The sequence below is a fragment of the Limulus polyphemus genome, unplaced genomic scaffold, assembly GCF_000517525.1.
Source record: "Limulus polyphemus unplaced genomic scaffold, Limulus_polyphemus-2.1.2 Scaffold399, whole genome shotgun sequence".
In the NCBI taxonomy this organism is placed as follows: Eukaryota; Metazoa; Arthropoda; class Merostomata; order Xiphosura; family Limulidae; genus Limulus; species Limulus polyphemus.
This window is the reverse complement of record NW_013666009.1, coordinates 184,191-202,134: the sequence shown is the minus strand read 5'-3', so window position 1 is coordinate 202,134 and position 17,944 is coordinate 184,191. Positions and strand designations below refer to the sequence as shown.

Sequence of the window (17,944 nt, the reverse complement as noted above, 5' to 3'; positions counted from 1 at the left end):
GGCTGTTAATTGCATGCCATTTTACAGCCATACACATATCACTTCTTGGTATACTTTCCTGAAATATGTACAACAGATAATAGAAATGTGTTTGTTTAACTTTAAGAATATAATGTCTATTTTCCCTATAGGTCCAGACTTCTAGAACACCCTGTATAATAGACAACAATGAACAATTTCTAATATTTTCCAAAAACTCCCACAAATGGAATATTTAAAAATAAATATTACATTCTGGTTTCTGCAAACCTAAAACCTTATTTTCACAGTACAACCAAGAAGTTTTTAAAAGGCGTTTCTCACATACCTCTTTCAAAATAATACTTTTAATCTTCTGAAACAAAATTCATAATCATCTACGTAACCCAATAACACTCATGATTGTTTGTGTAGTAGTTCATTATAGTAGTTCATAACAAAAATTTTGTTAGATGTTTAACAAATTAAGGGTTTTATATCTTCCAATGCTCAATCTGTAATAGTTCCAACATCTTTAAAATTATTATAAGGGAATTTATCTCCTGAAAAATTCTTTGATGCTAAGACTTAATTATGTTTTACAAAATTTAAAATTGCAGTTGCTGTCATACATCAAAATTATTTTTAATAGAACAGAACAAATAATTTGGGATTTACATATACACTGAAAGTTTCAATTTTCAATAGATAATTTGTATTTCCAACATTGAACTGCAACATCATATATTTATATTTTTTGTTCTATGTAATTTACAGCAGTTTATTTCCTTTTTGTTTTAAAGAAAAGCTCTCCACCACAGAGAATCAAACCCTGGATTTTAGCTTTGTAATTCTGTGATCTTACCACTGAACTACTTAAGGACAGTTTATTTTTCCTAAACCTATGAATATTAAGTGTTGAGTCAAAATTCTACTGTTTAGTTTTGTTTTTTACAATAATTGCTCCATTTATAACTTTCAGCCTTTATTTTGGTCAACAACAAAAATTTTTAAAGCAACAAGATAGGGGTGTTTGATGTATTGTATTTGTTGAAGTGGGCACAAACATTTCAGTGCTACATGCCCTTTATTAAGGTTCTGATTCATCTCTTACTTCATCTTAAATGAGGTTATCCAAGTCATGAGAAACCTACGTGGCATAGCCTAAGCCTAACTTATTTTCTTGCGGCTTTTACTCTTACAGAAGATGACCTGAGGCTTTGTTGTCTGAAAGTTTCAGAGATAGGCCTTGTACAGCTTAGATCAGTTTAATCATACTTAGATTAATTATTTATAGCATTTATCTTTATTAAAACCCACATGTAAAGGAATTTGAGCCTACAAAATAAAGTTAGATAAAACAGATTTCTTTTTCTCAATTTATTATATTATATTTATTGCTAAGAAAGACCAAAATCGGCCTTTTGGGTGAACTAAGCTCAAAGAGAAAGGGTTAAAGTGGGGTTAGTGATGTATTGTCTGATTATGGTGAAGTTCACGTTAAAATGCATTTAGATGTTCGAAGAGAGTATTTAATTAGAATAGGAGGGCTAGGGTTAGAGTTAGGTTTACCATTCTACCACAGCCTAGTTGTGAATAATAACTGTTTACAATGTGTGGTTTTACTATGTACTATGTTCAATCAGTAGCAAAGGACACTGACTGTGAGATTAAAAAAAGTTAGCCTTATATAGGTATTTTTCACAGAGGTCTTTGCCAGTTGACTGTGTGGATATGTAACATAGCAACAGTAAATGTGCAATGTTACTTTGTGAACGACTTTACGTGACAATGAGTATCGCAAGTCCAGAATCATGGGTCTTGAATCAAAAAGACAAGGTCAACGATTGCTAGAAAATCAGGGACAGTGAGATGGATAATCACAATACAAACTAAGCTTTAGTCATAGTTTCTGTTAACAGATCTACTTACTATCACAATGACTGGTGAGAGAGTTTATATGTACTAGTAAGTCTCTTATTTTGGATTACAACATCATTATGCCCCAGTTAAAGTTTTATTTATGGTTGCATTAATTAAAATTACATTTTTATAACATATAAGGCCCCTAAACAAGCCTGGGGTATACAAGTAAAACATCTCTCTCACTGTATAAAGTAAAAAGTCTCTCACTGTATGTAGGGCTAATTAGTAATATTTTACACATTTAGGTTTGGCATGTAGGCCTAGATTAGGCATACATAGGTGGTATAATAATACATCGGGGCCCAGGGGCTAAACCTATGCATAGCATATGAATTTTTTATGAAATCCTCACACTACCCCTGGGTGATAGACAGTAAAGATCCATACAAGATCACGAAATGGGACTTGAGCAATGACATGACAAAATGGCCAGAAGTCACATATATAGAGGTAGTCAATTATTTATTTTACTCACAGTGTACTTATATATTACAGGAATTGAAAGCATACAAGTCTTTTCAATCATAGAGTTATTTGTGGATGGGTGCTAAACACAGTACAGATAGTAGTAAACAACAAGTGCATATTTCTGGAAAAGTGAAGCATTCTCAAAGGATGAATAACACATTTGTTTCCACGGTTGATATATGAAAATGATGGAACTGTAATTTTTGGACACTGCATTTGCATGGCAGGTATAGCAGAAGTTTGTTCCCATGTAGGTGCCCTAATGTTTGCTGTAAGAAATTCCAAAACTGTAACTGAAAAAGTCTTACTGGCTACCAACAGTTGTACCAAAGGTAAATCTCTTTACCAGCTTATGACTATATATTATTATTAAAATGACCCATGGCTGTATTTGTATACATATCTTTAATAAACTAAATAACAAAGTAAAAACTAAGGATCCCTACTGCAGTACTTCACAACAAAACTTTGTTAATAAGCATTTTATTTTCTATTTATTTATTTTTGGTAGAAAAAACTTCACGAATTATAATCACAAATAAACTAAAGATCTGAATTAAATAACAAATAATGATCCAGATCTTTTCCATTTTATTTTAAGGTTCAATACAAGACTTCACTGCTACTAAAACAAAGAAAATACAAATAGATACAACAGTTAGTGGGTCAGCAAAAACACCCAGCATTAAGCAGAAGAAGCTTCCTAATACCAACAAGTCTACCACAAAAAAAAACTGTCACAACTCTTTTCTGCCCATGCTGCTTTTGGAAACAGACCTATGATATTGTCATTAGTTCCAGGATTTGTAAGCAAATTTAGAACTCGAACATTAGACAAAATATACCCAAAAGTGTTATCAGAATTATATGATGAGAATTACTCATCTGTTAATAAGGATATCTTTAAAAAACACTGCAACAAAATTTTTGACAGATTACACATGACTCCTGAAGAATGATTTGCAAACTGTGAGAATGATACAAATGCACAAGCAAATAATAAAGAGTGGTTTAGTTTTAAAATTGGAGGGATCACAGCTTCTCAAGTTAAGGCTGTTTGCTGCACATCAGTAGACAATCCATCAAAGAACTTGATCAAAGATATTTGCTACCCTGCATCAAAATCCTTTACTGCTAAACAAACAATGTGGGGTTATGACCATGAAAATGATGCCAAGAAATGGTACATCAACACTATGATGGAAGAGCATGAGAATTTCTCCTGTTGGGATAGTGGCCTCATAATTCATCCCAGTTATCCAACATGGGTGTGACACCTGATGGGGTTGGATGTTGTGAAGAAGCATTAACAGAAAATAAGAGCCCATATTGTAAAAGAGATTCACAGATATCTGTTGGGTGCCTGGAAAATCACAGTGGTAAATTGTTTTTGAAAAGGTCATATGCTTATTATCATCAGATACAGTGTCTGTTACTGTTGTGTGAAAAGTAGTTTTGTGATTTCATTGTATGGACAAGTGTCAACTTTTTCTCAGAACGCATTGCAATCAATTTAAATTTCTGTCAGAACATGGTGGAGAACTGGAGAAAAATGTTATCATTCTTTTGGTTTTAGTGTATGGTGGTGGACAGAAATAAAGCTGTCTAGGGCCCGATATTGTAAAAGGAAAAAGAACAAACAAAGCAAGAAGGTTCCTTTCTCAAATATCTCCACCCATAAAGTACAAATGAGGGTTACTCAAATTATGTACCCAGCACCGAACCTGGCCCATCAACCTCTCTCTCAGTTGAGCCACAATAACAAGTTTGCAAAGAGTCAGGGGAGCATAATCAGGAAATTGTGATATCTGTTAATCAAGAGAAGCATGACAACAATTTAACCACCATCTCAATAACTTCAAACTATTCTCATCCTGCTACATGGTCCCAAGGAATGAAGTTAGAGAGATCTTAGTCAAGCATGGACCAGAACAAATTAAGCAGCATAATTTTCTGAAAGATTCTAATGGAAGGAAATTTTCCACACTCTGTTACAAATGTCAGCTCCCAAATAGAGAAAAGATGCACCACCACTGGTAACAATACTTTGTGTAAAAGGATTGTGTAATTTGCTTTTGTTGCAAACAGTCTGGCATTACAATGGGTACTACTCTCTTTGACAGAGGTTTCAAGGATTGGAAAAACATTGCTGCAATTCTATTGGCACATGAGAGTAGTGGAGAACATCTAGAAAATTTTCAAAAATGGAAAGAACTTGAAATGTGTTTTACAAACAAGAAGAAAAAGTATTGGCAAGATGTTTTAGAATTACTTATCACATTAGTGAGAATCCCAGGTATGCAAAATGTGGCTTTTTGAGGTACACATGAGAGATTACATGTTCCTGGTAATGGAAACTTTCTAACGTTCATATAATATTTATCTCTGTTTGACTCAGTTATGGCCGAATGTCTTTGCAGGATTAAAGACCAAGAAACATATTGTTACACAGTAGTGTTAATACTAAACAATAATACTGTAATGGTTCGACGTAAATCATAATGTTTTTAATATTGAACTTAATACCTGGTCAGAATCCTTAGCATAATTAAAATGATTGATTCTCCTGAACTACAGAAAAGCTATTGAATATTTTATAACACTCATGACTTAGGCCTAGAAATCTATAAGTGCTGAAAATTTCTGGACTGCAGATTGGAGATCAGCAAACTTACTTGAATCAAATGTTACAGAGAGGATGTGATCACATTCACATATGGAAGATTTTACAGTCTAAAAGTTTCTAGAGTTCTATGATAGTATATAAATGTCACTAAGGATGGTGTGGAGTCACTATGTTTTCCATAGACCTAACCAACTGCCAAACATCATCATGCTCGAGCTATTAGAAACCTTGGATTTGCGTGTGTGATGGTTAGAAAAGGTCTAATTCTGAACAGGTCAGTTAATTTTTAGTATTTTTATGATTTTGTCAATATTGTTAGATTAATAATTATGTAAATATTGTCATGTAAAATTATTCTTATCGTGATTTAATAAATTTGTGAATACATATTATTGTACATTGGCTCTGTTTTGTCTGTTGGTTTCATGATTGGTAATTTCTACAGTAACATAAATTAATATAATTAATCATTGTTTATTGATAAATTGTAAATTAAAGTGAACTGGAGAAAGCAGGAAGTTAGGAGTTTTGTGGTTAAATGTTTAGTTGAAGAAAAGGTGCTTGGTGAAGATACACTGGAGTTAGTAGATGAGGGCAAAACAGATGCAATTGAATTTAAAAAATTAGAACTAGAATATCAGCTAGGGTTAAAAGAGCTAGAATTGAAAGAGAAAAAGAACAAAGAATTAAAACTGAAGCAGAAAGAATTAGAAATGCAGATTAAATTAAAGGAAATAGAATTATCTAGTAAGTCAAACTCCACCACACCAACATCATCTAGTAGTAGCAATTTTGAATGCAGCCAGAAATGTGTGACTAGTGCCAAAATTCCAGGAAAAAAGAAGCAAATAAATACATCTTACATTTTGAAAAAGTTGCCATTAGTCTTAAATGACCAAAAGATGTTTGGACTGCTATTACAGATGTGCTGATTGGTAAAAGCCAGGGAAATATTTTGGGGACTTTTACTACAACAAAGTAGTGACTATGATACTGTTAAACAAGCAATTTTTAAGGCTTATGAGTTCGTGCCAGAAGCTTAAAGGCAGAAATTTAGAAAATCCAAGAAACAGGAAGACCAAACACAAGTGGAATTTGCAGGAGAGAAGGAACAACTGTTTGACAGATGGCTATTATCTAAGAAAATAGATAAACATTTTTGCCAGCTGAAGCAGCTTATTTTGATAGAGGAATTTTGGCAGTGTATCCACCTGGAAATAAGAACATACTTTGATGAGCACAAGTTTGAATACTAAAGCCAAGCAGCAACAATGGTGGATGACTATGCTTTTACACATGTCAGGATTACTTCAGCAGGTTATAGATAAGTTAGGGATTAAATAAATAACACAAGGTAATTTCAAACATACACAATTTTTTTTTTCTCACAGAAAGATGGAGTTAGTATGGGTTCTTGTTTGGCCCTATATTGGCTAATGTATTTATGTGTTTTAATGAACAGAAATGGTTAGAAAAATGCCCAAATAAAATTAAACCAATAGTGTATAAAAGATATGTGGATGACACATATACGGTATTTGAAAGTGAAGAACAAGTAGATATTTTTTTGAATTATCTGAATAAACAGCATAATAACATTAAATTCATGTTAGAAAAAGAAAGAGATTGTATGCTAATATTTTTAAACACTTCAGTTAAGAAAAAAGATGATAAATTTGAAATTGCAATTTATCATAAACCTACATTTTTGGGGTTGTACTTCAACTATAATAGTTTTATACCTAATAAGTTCAAAGAGAATCTAATCAGAATTCTCATATATTGAGCTCATAAGCTATGTAGTAATGTTGAACTGTTTAAAAATTAAGTGGAAAACATAAAACATTATTATATGTTTGAATGACTTCCCAATAAAAGTTTTAACATGAGTTATCAACAATTATATCCACAAAGTGGCCACCCCTAAGAAAGACAAAGATAAGGTTCCAAAAAATATTATGTATATGACAATACCATTTACTGGAACACATGCTTTGAAAATCAAGAAAAATATAAAGAACTTCCTTTGTAATGTTTACCCACAAGTTGAATTACGTGTAGTACTCGAACCAGTATACAGAATAAGAAACTATTTTGTATTCAAAGACAGAATATGCAAAGTGGACCGATCAAATTTCATCTACAGATATCATAAGCAATAGTGTGTATATAGGGTCGATGATGAGGAGGCTTAGTGATTGAGTTAAAGAACACAGTGTGCCAAGGTATGCAGAATTCTCAAACATTTTACAACATAAAGAGGAATGCAAGTATAAAAACTGAATAATTCCAAATTATCAGAAAGGCTGAAAATGAGCAGTGGCCATAAAGAACTTAGCACCTGAACTAAACAGGAAATCCAGCACCGGTGAGCTGATGTTAAAAATGTGAAAAGAAAGAAAAAAATTTTTGTAAGTTAGGGATTAAGCACTACAAATCTAGTGCTTATCATACAGAATCCCAAGGGGCTCTGGAATGCTTCCATCGAACACTGAAAAAATATGATTCGGAAACATTGTTTGGAATTTCAGAAAGATTGGGATGATGGGGTCCATTTAATTCTGTTTGCTGCCCAAGAAGCTTTTCAGAAGTCGCTTGGTTTTAGCCCTTTTGAGCTTGTATTTGGTCATTCAATACGGGGACTACAGAAACTGCTGAAATAGAATTGGCTTTGTGAAAATGCCAACATGAATCTGCTTGATTATGTATCAGGTTTTAGGCATAAGCTTATGAGAGCAGTTGAAATTCCTAATGAAAATCTCAAGAAAAGCCAAAGCAGAATGAAGTGTGTGCATGATAAGCATGCAAAGAAAAGGGTTTTTAAGCCAGATGATAAGGTTCTTGCTTTGTTGCCTGTTCCAGGTCATGCCTTAAAAGCTTGGTGTCTTGGTCCTTATGAAATTGAGTCCAAGGTCAGTGACTTAGATTATATTGTTAAAACTCCAAGGCAGCGGAAACAAAAACAAGTATGTCATATCAATATGTTGAAAGAATACATTGAGAGTGAGAGGACTCTCAAATTGTTAAGTCACTTGCCACCTTAGTCATTGCCCACAAAAGTGACCAGATTGAAAAAGTTCAAAGTTATGAAAATAATGAGTCGTGGAGGAATCAGAATATACAATACAATGTTAAACTGAAAATTTCAGATGTACTTTCAGACTCAGTTTCAAAATTGTGTCATCTGACTAGTACTCAACAAGAGGAATTTAAATCTTAATTTAGAAGTCTGTAAATTTGTTTCCTGATGTGCCAAACAGAACTGACCTCGTTAGTCACGATGTAGATGTTGGTGATGCCACTCTTATTAAACAACATCCATACCATGCTAATCCTGTGAAACTGGAATACATGAAAAGTGAAGTCAAGTACATGTTGGAGATTAGCATCATTAAGAAAGTAATAGTGAATGGAGCTCACCATGTGTCTTAATACCCAAGCCAGACAAGTCTTACAGGTTTTGTATCGATTTCAGAAAGGTTAATGCTGTAACAAAGAGTGACTCTTATCTAATTCCTAGGATCATGGGCGAATTGGGCTGTCTGGCAACTGGGCAGCTGCCTGGTTGGCCGGTAGGTCTAGGGCCAGTCCAGTTGTAGTGAAATTTTTTGTGTATTTTATTTTCCCAATATTATCTTATCACACTGCTTCATGTGTAAAGATGTGCAGCATAATTGATCTCCTTTAAAAAAAAACACCTCATCAAAGAACAACAACAAGACAACTGGCAAAACTTCTGCACATCAATAGACACCAATTGAACCAACCCTGCACTATCCTGGAAAAAAATTTAAAACCATCTGTAAGACAACACAACCCACATTCATCACACAATCACACATGACAACAAATCTGTCACAACCAATGACGAAAAAGCGAACCTTTTCCACAAATTCTACAAACTACCTTCACCACGCCAGACTCACAGTCATTTGACCAGATACACCTCACTAATATCAACAAATACATTAAGGAAAACAAAAACACCTTCACCCCTAACTTCAACACAACCATCAAACCGACATCAACACAAACAAACCCCAACATTGACAGACCAATCTCGATTCCTGAACTCAAAATTAACATTAAACAACTCAAAAACACAGCCCCTGGCAACAACGGCATAGATAACATCTTAAAAAATGCATTGCACACCCTACTACAACATCTCTGTACAGCATACAATCTGTCTCTCAAATCCGGTTACTATACCCTACAGCATGGAAATCTACCACAATAACCATAATCCCAAAGGAAAGTGTTAACCTTAACGACCCCACTAACTATAGACCAATTAGCTTAATAAACTGTCTAGGGAAACTACTGGAAAAAATCATCACAGCCAGATTCCTTCATCACTTGGAAACAAACAAACTCCTATCAGACACATAGAACACATCCAGAAAATGCAGACAGACAACTAACCACTTATTCAGATTGACTGAAATTGTTTACCGAGGTTTCAACAACAACCACGCCACACTAGCCACTTTCTTAGATGTCAAAAAAGCATTTGACAGCGTGTGTGAAGCATGCTGTATATTTGTCTTCCTTAATTTTATTGTAGCCACAAGGTACAAAATCACTAATGCTAGACAAGTAAACAGTAAAGTTGCTATCACTAGGCACAGAATCAATCTCTCGTAATTATTCAATAGGAATTTCATTTGTCAAATTGTTGTCTTGTGTTTTACCTGTTTTATTCATCACCAGAAATCTCTGTAGTAGATTCATCTCTTATTTCCATTGAATCACTTTGACTAAGAACCCTGTTATTTATAATCCACTGAAATTGGCAAACACTACATAAGCAGATGTACTTGTTATGTTGACACGTCTTGTAGGCTGAACAGCAGACAGTCATATACATTTTCATTTCCACTACTGTACTGGCACGTGTTCAGTGTTTATAAAGGTAAGCAGGTTATTCTACCTGTTAGAGGAATTATGATGTCCTTCACAGATGAACATCATGTGTCTAACTAAATTGTCTATCTTTTTTTCTTTTCTCTTATATTTCCACACCTTTATATGTCTTCAGGTGTGGTTGAAGTTATGATGAGACAAGTGATATATAGATCATCTAACTTGAGATCATTAAATTCTTTTGGGAGAAAAAATAACTTTGAACATTGAGCTTTCTTTAAAGCAGCAACCCATAATTTGTTGTGCTGTTTTGTCGTGTATGCTGTGAAAATCGTACAGAAAACCAAACACGGAATTATGTTGGTGCAGCTGTGTGAATCACTACTCAACTTTGAACCTTTCCTTACAACTCTAGATAGGATCATCAACTCCTTCATATGAAAAGTTTTTTCCTCGTCTGCTACGGATCAAACTCTGCTGCTATTTCAAGTTAACGGGCGTCAGCTAGCTCTTTCTCTAGGCCTGCATCACTCCTGTTGCCCTCAGTTGTTTCATATTGAGGTCCTTTGCCTAGAGTTGTTTACTCAATAGGTTTATCGAGAATAAAAGTTCATACCAGATGACAAGTGAAGCAACAAACTTGAACTTAGAAATGCCATTGGCAAGACCATGTGCACCTACACATGGAGTATTGCCAGATGAACCTGTCAAAGTATGATCATCAGCAGTCTCCATCATTACATCATATATCTCACCCAACTGATACTGAAGAGGTTTCAGTGCGACCACACAACTTTTTGATCGGCAATGACATTTCAGCCAATTGATGAAGGATTGTGTCTCATTCGAAAACCAGTTTTCTCCTTGAGTGGCATAAACCCTAAGAAGCGTTCTTTTATACCTACCAGATCACAATGATCAGAATCTGGCTTTATTTCAACAAATACAATGATCATGGTCATCTGTTCAACGTGTCTGATATCTGGCGTGCAATCTAGAATGATCAAAAAATACATTGCATCATTATCAGATGTTAGAATTACTTTCTTGATGGTATTTACTAGAAGCTGGATGAATTTATTTTGTATTTCTTTACCAAGATAGTGCACATATGTGTTACAGTAGAAATTACCGATCTTGAAACCAACAAATAAGACAGAGCCAATTTACAATAATAATTATTCATAAATTTATTAAATCACAATAAGAATAATCTTACAGTGACAATATTTACACAATTATTAATCTAACAATACTTACACAATTGTGAAACAATATTGACAAAATCATAAAAATACTAAAAATTAACTGACCTGTTCAGAATTAGACCTTTTCTAACCATCACACACAAATCCAAGTTTTCTAATAGCTCGAGCATGATGATGTTTGGCAGTTGGTTAGGTCTATGGAAAACATAGTAACTCCACACCATCCTTAGTGACATTTATATACTATCTTAGAACTCAAGGAACTACAAGACTGTAAAAACTTCTACACTTGAATGTGATCACATCCTCTCTGTAAAATTTGATTCAAGTAAGTTTGCTGATCTCCAATCTGCTGTCCAGAAATTTTCAGCACTTATAGATTTCTAGGCCTAAGTTACGAGTGTTATAAAATATTCAATAACTTTTCTGTAGTTCAGGAGAATCAATCATATTAATTATGCTAAGGATTCTGACCAAGTTTATTTGACTTTTAAATTCTGACCAGGTATTAAGTTCAATTTTAAAAACATTACGAGTTATGTCTGACCATTAAAGTATTATTATATATTATTAACAATACTACATAACACCTATACATTGAGTAGGACTCAGAAGAGGAAAACACATTAAAGTACTCTTTGAAACAAGGCGCAAGGTACAAAAACAATTATAGAAACTCCTTTAAATAGAATTTCATATATATATATATTCAGAATTGCTTCTACAGGAAAAATATATGGAATGGTAATTGGAAATTCATTCAGGCAATCCTCCAACTGTTTCAAGAGGAGGAAGAGTCCCATGTTGCAGATACACAGTATGGATGAGGACAGAGAGGACAGGAGGAAGTGGATTGGAGTTACACAGAGGAGGAAGTAAACAGAATTCATCAATATCACAGATTTCTAGAAACAATTCAGAGATTTGCAAAAAAATCACCTAACAATAATATCAAACGGGAAGTACTGTGCAATAGTACTAACAAATGTGAGCAACCGCAAATGGAGAGAGGAGATATTTCAAAGCCTGATACTTTTCCCTTACAATACAGAAGGATATCAATCAATGAGGACAATAATTCAGATCAATACTCCCCATGAGAATGCAGAAGTGTACCACAACAATAATACCAGAAATGATAGAGACAATATTATGGAGGAGGGAAAACAGAATGAACAGATTAATAATAATAATGCTAGACCCAATGAGCATAAATTTGCTATGGAACAATAAGAGAATGATAATAATGTTACACCAATTAGCATTACAAAATGGAGACCCACTACATTAATCCCCCCCCCAAAAAAAGAGAACCACTTAAAAAAATTATACAGATTATGAAGGAAAAACGTCAGACCATCTGACTCGCGTACCCCACAAATCTACATAAACCTAATTATCCTCTAAGACCTATTGTATCAGCCTTTGGGGCATTTAATTTCAACTTAGGCAAATATCTAGCATGGATATTTTCTCCTTATATCAGCAGTGCCTTGTCTTTTATAAAAAAACTCTGAAGAATTTGTCAACAAACTTAAACATTTTGACCCACTTTCCATTCTTGTCAGTTTTGATGTAAAAAGCTTATTTACACAAGTACCTGTTTCTGAAGTCATCAGTCATGCTCTTGAATGTTTCAATAACAAACCTTCTCCAAGATGTTTACTCTCTTCTGAAATTTTGAAAAACTGTATATTTTGCAACTTCCAATTTGAAGGCCTAAATTACGATCAAACAAAAAATTAAGTATGGGAAATCCTATTGCCCCCATTCTCGCAAACATTTTTATGATTATAATTGAACAACAAACTATTTCAACTTTCCTTCATCCACCTATTTTCTGGGTAAGATATGTGGATGATATTTTTCTGGATTCCAGGATTCATCATCCATTGAAAATTTTTTACCATACCTGAACCTAATCCATCCTTATACTCAATTTACGATGGAATATGAAGAAGATCACACACTTCTGTTCCTGAATGTTCTTGTCAAAAGACAGGACGAAACTTTCCACCCCTTCACTTATCACAAAATCACTCATACTGGCTTACACGTACCCTAGAACTCTTACCACGATCCTTCACAAAATTAGGCATAATAAAAACTATCATTCAGTGAAGACAATCTGCTCCAGCAAAAAACATTTACAGTCAGATCTCAAAGTGCTGAAAAATTAATTAACAGTCCAGAACGATTTCCCACTACAATCCATAAACAAAGTAATCTCAATGCTAGAAAAGAAAAAATCAGAAGCCCACGACAAGTCAGTTATAGAGGAACATCCCATTTATTGCATAATTCCCTTTATCCCAAAGGTTTCACATTGCACCAGAATGTATTGGAAAAATAATTGTGAAAAAATATTATATTAATTTACGGGTACAATTTGTGTTTCTTCCAAGCAGAAAATTAGATCCAATTTTATCAAAAAAATACAAAGATACTGATACATCCTGTTCCATATACCAAATAAAGTGTGAAAATTGCAATGAAACTTACATTGGAGAAACCTACAGAAACCTACCCATGTTAAAGAACATTATAAACTGCCTTCTCATGTCCATATGTCTAAATATGGTCATTTATGTAATCTTGATAATGTTAAAATTCTTAGCAGAGAAAAAAATATATACCATCATAAAATTAAGGAAGCCTTGCTTATAAAACAGTTTATGCCTAAAATAAATAAGTATTCTGGCACACAGTTGTATCTATTCTAACTTTAACTTAACTATGTTGATGTTCAAAAAGGTATTTTTTTTATATTATTTTCTGTGAATCACTTTACCTCTATTTGCAATTTTCAAGTTACAGTATTTAATTTATAAATTTTGTTGTTATAATATTTTACATTTTTAAAAGATTACTTATATTCTCCTATTTTCTTGATTACGGACATTGACCCCCAAGAAGTCAAGCCCTGTCAATAAAACACCCTCCAGAAATATCATATCTTTCTGTTAAATTTACCCAATCAGAGTTCAATGTACCCTTGCGCTGTATTATATATATATATATTTGTAGTTTTAATTCATTCATTGTAGTTGACATACCTGTTGATGCCAGGTTAACCTGGTGAAACATTGTACTTTCATTAAATTTTACTCTGTTTATCCGATTTATCAAATTTCCTTTTAATTACAACAGAGTACTTCCTTTCATCGTATAAGAAAAACCTGTTGGGCTTTCTACTCTGTCAATAGAACATGAAATGGCTGAGAAACTGGACTTGAAACTTGTTCGCACATTTGCAGGAACAAAAGCACGAAAAGTAAAATTTTGATGGACCTGAACTTCATGGGTCATGATATATATAATGCATAAAATCAAGTAAATTATGTTTACAATAACTTTGCTTGTAAAATAAGTCTATTTACTCTAATATTAATGTAGTTGACTATTTTTCTTTTTTTATACATAAACATCACAATTAAACATAAAGTCATCTGAATATATTTGTATTTAATTAATATTAAAAATAAATCACAGTATTTTTCTAAATCGTATTTAATTGACATTATTTAGCTTTTACATAAAATTTCAATTTTTTTAAATGCAGTGTAATTATAATAAAATTTTAAGCTTTATTTTGAAGTAATCAATGAAAAACAAACATAATGTAACCATGTAGCTAGCTTCTTTAACCTATTATTATTATTACAGTATTAAATCATTTTATTATTGTTATATACAAGCAGTGAAAAAAAAAGGGATACAATTTATGTTTATATATTATTTTCAAAGAACCTAAAGAAATGAAAGAAAAAATGTGTAACAAATATTTTTTAACCTTAGTATCCATATCTGTTAACGAATAATTGCTGTAGCTGTAGCACAATGTTGTACCAGTAGCAGAAAATTGAATCACCACCAACTGAACTATTGATACAATATTGTATGCTATATATTATAAGCCACTGTTCCTGTATTCAGCAAGCAGTCATAACTGCAGAGCTCAGTAAGACTGGCACTGACCATAGTACTCCCCAGGTCATAAGGCTTGTTAATCCGTGGCAGGTGTGGACCTCACTTCGGCCAACTAGGGGGTATTCCTCCTGGTCAATTGCCTAGCTTATCTGGGGTCTGATGTGGTTGATAGGTTACTGCTAATTATTGATCACTTGGTGGAAATGTTCAGAGGCCAACCCATCTATACAATCTTAAAGGTTCTTTAATACTACTAAGTTATATTGACAGTCTTTACATCAAGTTCCGTGTTTGACAGAACTATACATACTATTTTTTTTTATAGTAAATAACAAATGAGAGCATTGTAAATCATTCTTATTATTTCGTTGTAGATTTATAATTATAGTGTACATAATTTAGGTAAACCTAAATAACATCTTATGAAGGTTAAGTGCTATACACCGCAGACAAGCATATTCTTAAAAATGACAAAAAGTCTAAAAACTTGTTTGTAATTCCATCTGTGTTTCATATGTAACTATAGATGTATGGTAATACAGTTCTCTCATGCCTCGAAAGAGGTAAATTGTCGAAAATATTATTATTATACATATTATATGATTAACAGAAATTTGTGTTTTATTGACATTTTATTCACTGACTTTCTGTGATAATAATGATGAAAATGTACATGTCATCAATGGTTTTTCAAGTTGCAGAAATAATATAGTAATAGAGTTCTTACATTATCTTATCAAAACTTATTGGGCGAGGGCGTGCATTGAAGAACTTGCCTAGGGCACCAAATACCTTGGCGGCGGCCCTGGCTACTGTGAGATGTCAGTACAGTTTCTAGTATCCAAGTTAGAGCCAAAAAAATTTAATTTGATAAAGGACTCAATCCATTCACCTATAAAAACACAACACATTTTATTCTAAAACAAAATCAACTCTCAACAGTGTTTGGCTACAAAGATGTAGAGTTTAGGGGGTTAGTCAGACTGCATTCCTCTTGCAGAAAATAGTAGGTACCACATTTAACCACCTTACAGTCCCAAGTAATCTTTGATGAGCTTTCTTCTGCCATTTCTATCAACAGACCTCCTAAAATAGTGGTGTAAATGGCTTTATAGAACTGAAGAATCAGATCTTGTAATGCAAAACATGTGCTGCCACTACTGTGTTTTGTGTGGGATTCTGGATTAGGGTATGAGTTTTATTCCCTCATAGCCTGGAAACCAGTGTGAATTCAAGGAGTTCTTACCTATATTCAGAATTTAAAAACTCAGAGTACTGGAAAACTCTCTTTGGGTGTCAAACCACCAAACATATCTCCCTGACATACAGACTTATTAAGTAAAAAACAAGCACATTAAACACAGATATAATTTATTTTCAGTCTTATTAAAAAGTAGTAAAAGTATTATATTTGCATTTTAGACTTTCCTGTGTCTAAATAACATACAGTTTTTCTTGTACAATATACCTGATTTTCAGAGAGCCACAAAGCCTTGAGGTTCAGTCCAGTTACAGTAATAGGAAGAAACTGAAGCCTGAAAGAAAATAACATGTGCATGGAATATATATATATAACTCTTTAAATTTTTACCATGTTTAATAAACATTGTAATAGAGAGAAACAATAAAAAAGCTTTTGAAGGTCTGCAAGTAGTTGTTTTATAAGCAGTAATTAAAACCAAGTTAACCATATATGCATGGGTGGGAGTCACAGTGAACAACTCATGACCTTTTACAGAGTGTCATTCAACATAGCATTATGTATTCTACGTCAGAGTTATCAAATAGTCATTTTAACATACATTGCTGATTTATAGTAGAGAAGAGTAAATAATAGATGCAATATATAAGGATGCTGAAAGAAAACCCTGTAGATTTGCATTTTGGAGGTTCTAGAGGATATACAAGTACAATATTCAAACTACATGATGGACAAAATTATCTTTATTCTTCTATTAACATCACCTTGCACTCAGACTTTTTAAAGTCTGAGCCAGGTTGATGTTGTCAACAAAGATATTTGTCCTCAAGATATGTCTGTATACTGACATATCTTGAGAACAAATATCTTTATAGCTCATCTGATTTTTTATGTACAACACAACTGAAAATTTTACTAAAAGCTTGCCAAATTTTGTGTACATAATACATGTATAAATTTGTAACTATATTCAATATTCCTTCTCCAGTATGGAGTCAGTTCAAGGGATCTACCCAATGCACATTGGGTTAAATAATACATCTGATTATCTCATGCAAAATATTAATTTCAAAGATTCATTATATTTATAATTAGTGGAGCGAGCAAAACTAATGAAACAGTATTTTCTTTAAAAACAAGTAAATACTTTGTATATAATTTACAATTATAAAAAACATGGAATTCATCATGAAATATCTAATGTTGTTCTACCAATAAAAATTTGCACAAAAATTAAGTATGCTGTCACTTAAGAAAAATCAATGAAGAGAGACACCAAAGTCTTATGGATGGTATAAATATGCCAATTTTCACAATTTTAAGCTAAAATATTCATATTACTGGAGTAACAAATTCACTTATTCGTAAATTTAGATATAATAATAATAAAAATAATAACTTGTACGAAGATGCAAGGCACTGGAATAGAAACTAGGTTGCTAAAGGAAAATTTTATATACCAAAGTTAATTCCTACTATTTCTTACTGTAAAATTGTAAGCAGTTTTATATATCTCTTCAACAGATATAATTTAGTAAGATGTAATTTTAGATATAATTCTGTTTAAAATTTTGTGACGTCTTAAACAAAATCTCTTACAGTCAAAAACAGTTTATAAAATATTGTAAAACTAAAGGTATGAAACTTTTTCTGAAGAATCCTTATTTAAAGTAGCTTAAAAGCACATGCACACAAATATATAGATATATCTATATCAGTATATAATCATTCACAAATAAAATATTTCACCTTTCTCTATCT

At 32.8% G+C, this 17,944-nt stretch overlaps 1 protein-coding gene and 1 long non-coding RNA gene across 3 annotated transcripts in view; both read right to left on the bottom strand.

Annotated features, from left to right (window-relative positions):
• LOC106457969 (protein scribble homolog) overlaps window positions 1-17,944 on the bottom strand; it is a 256,183-nt gene that overhangs the window by 137,878 nt on the left and 100,361 nt on the right. For both annotated transcript variants that reach the window (XR_002610285.1, XM_022384070.1), the window contains exon 9: window positions 16,451-16,517. Coding sequence is in view for 1 of the 2 variants with exons in the window: in XM_022384070.1 (XP_022239778.1) it covers window positions 16,451-16,517 (67 nt within the window). In the remaining variant the exon portion in view is untranslated. The remainder of the gene's footprint in view (window positions 1-16,450; window positions 16,518-17,944) is intronic.
• On the bottom strand, window positions 389-12,112 carry LOC111085452. Its single transcript, XR_002610286.1, has 3 exons — window positions 11,158-12,112; window positions 9,673-10,838; window positions 389-2,621 (listed from the first exon to the last, which is right to left on the bottom strand). It is a non-coding gene; the product is annotated as an uncharacterized LOC111085452 (long non-coding RNA).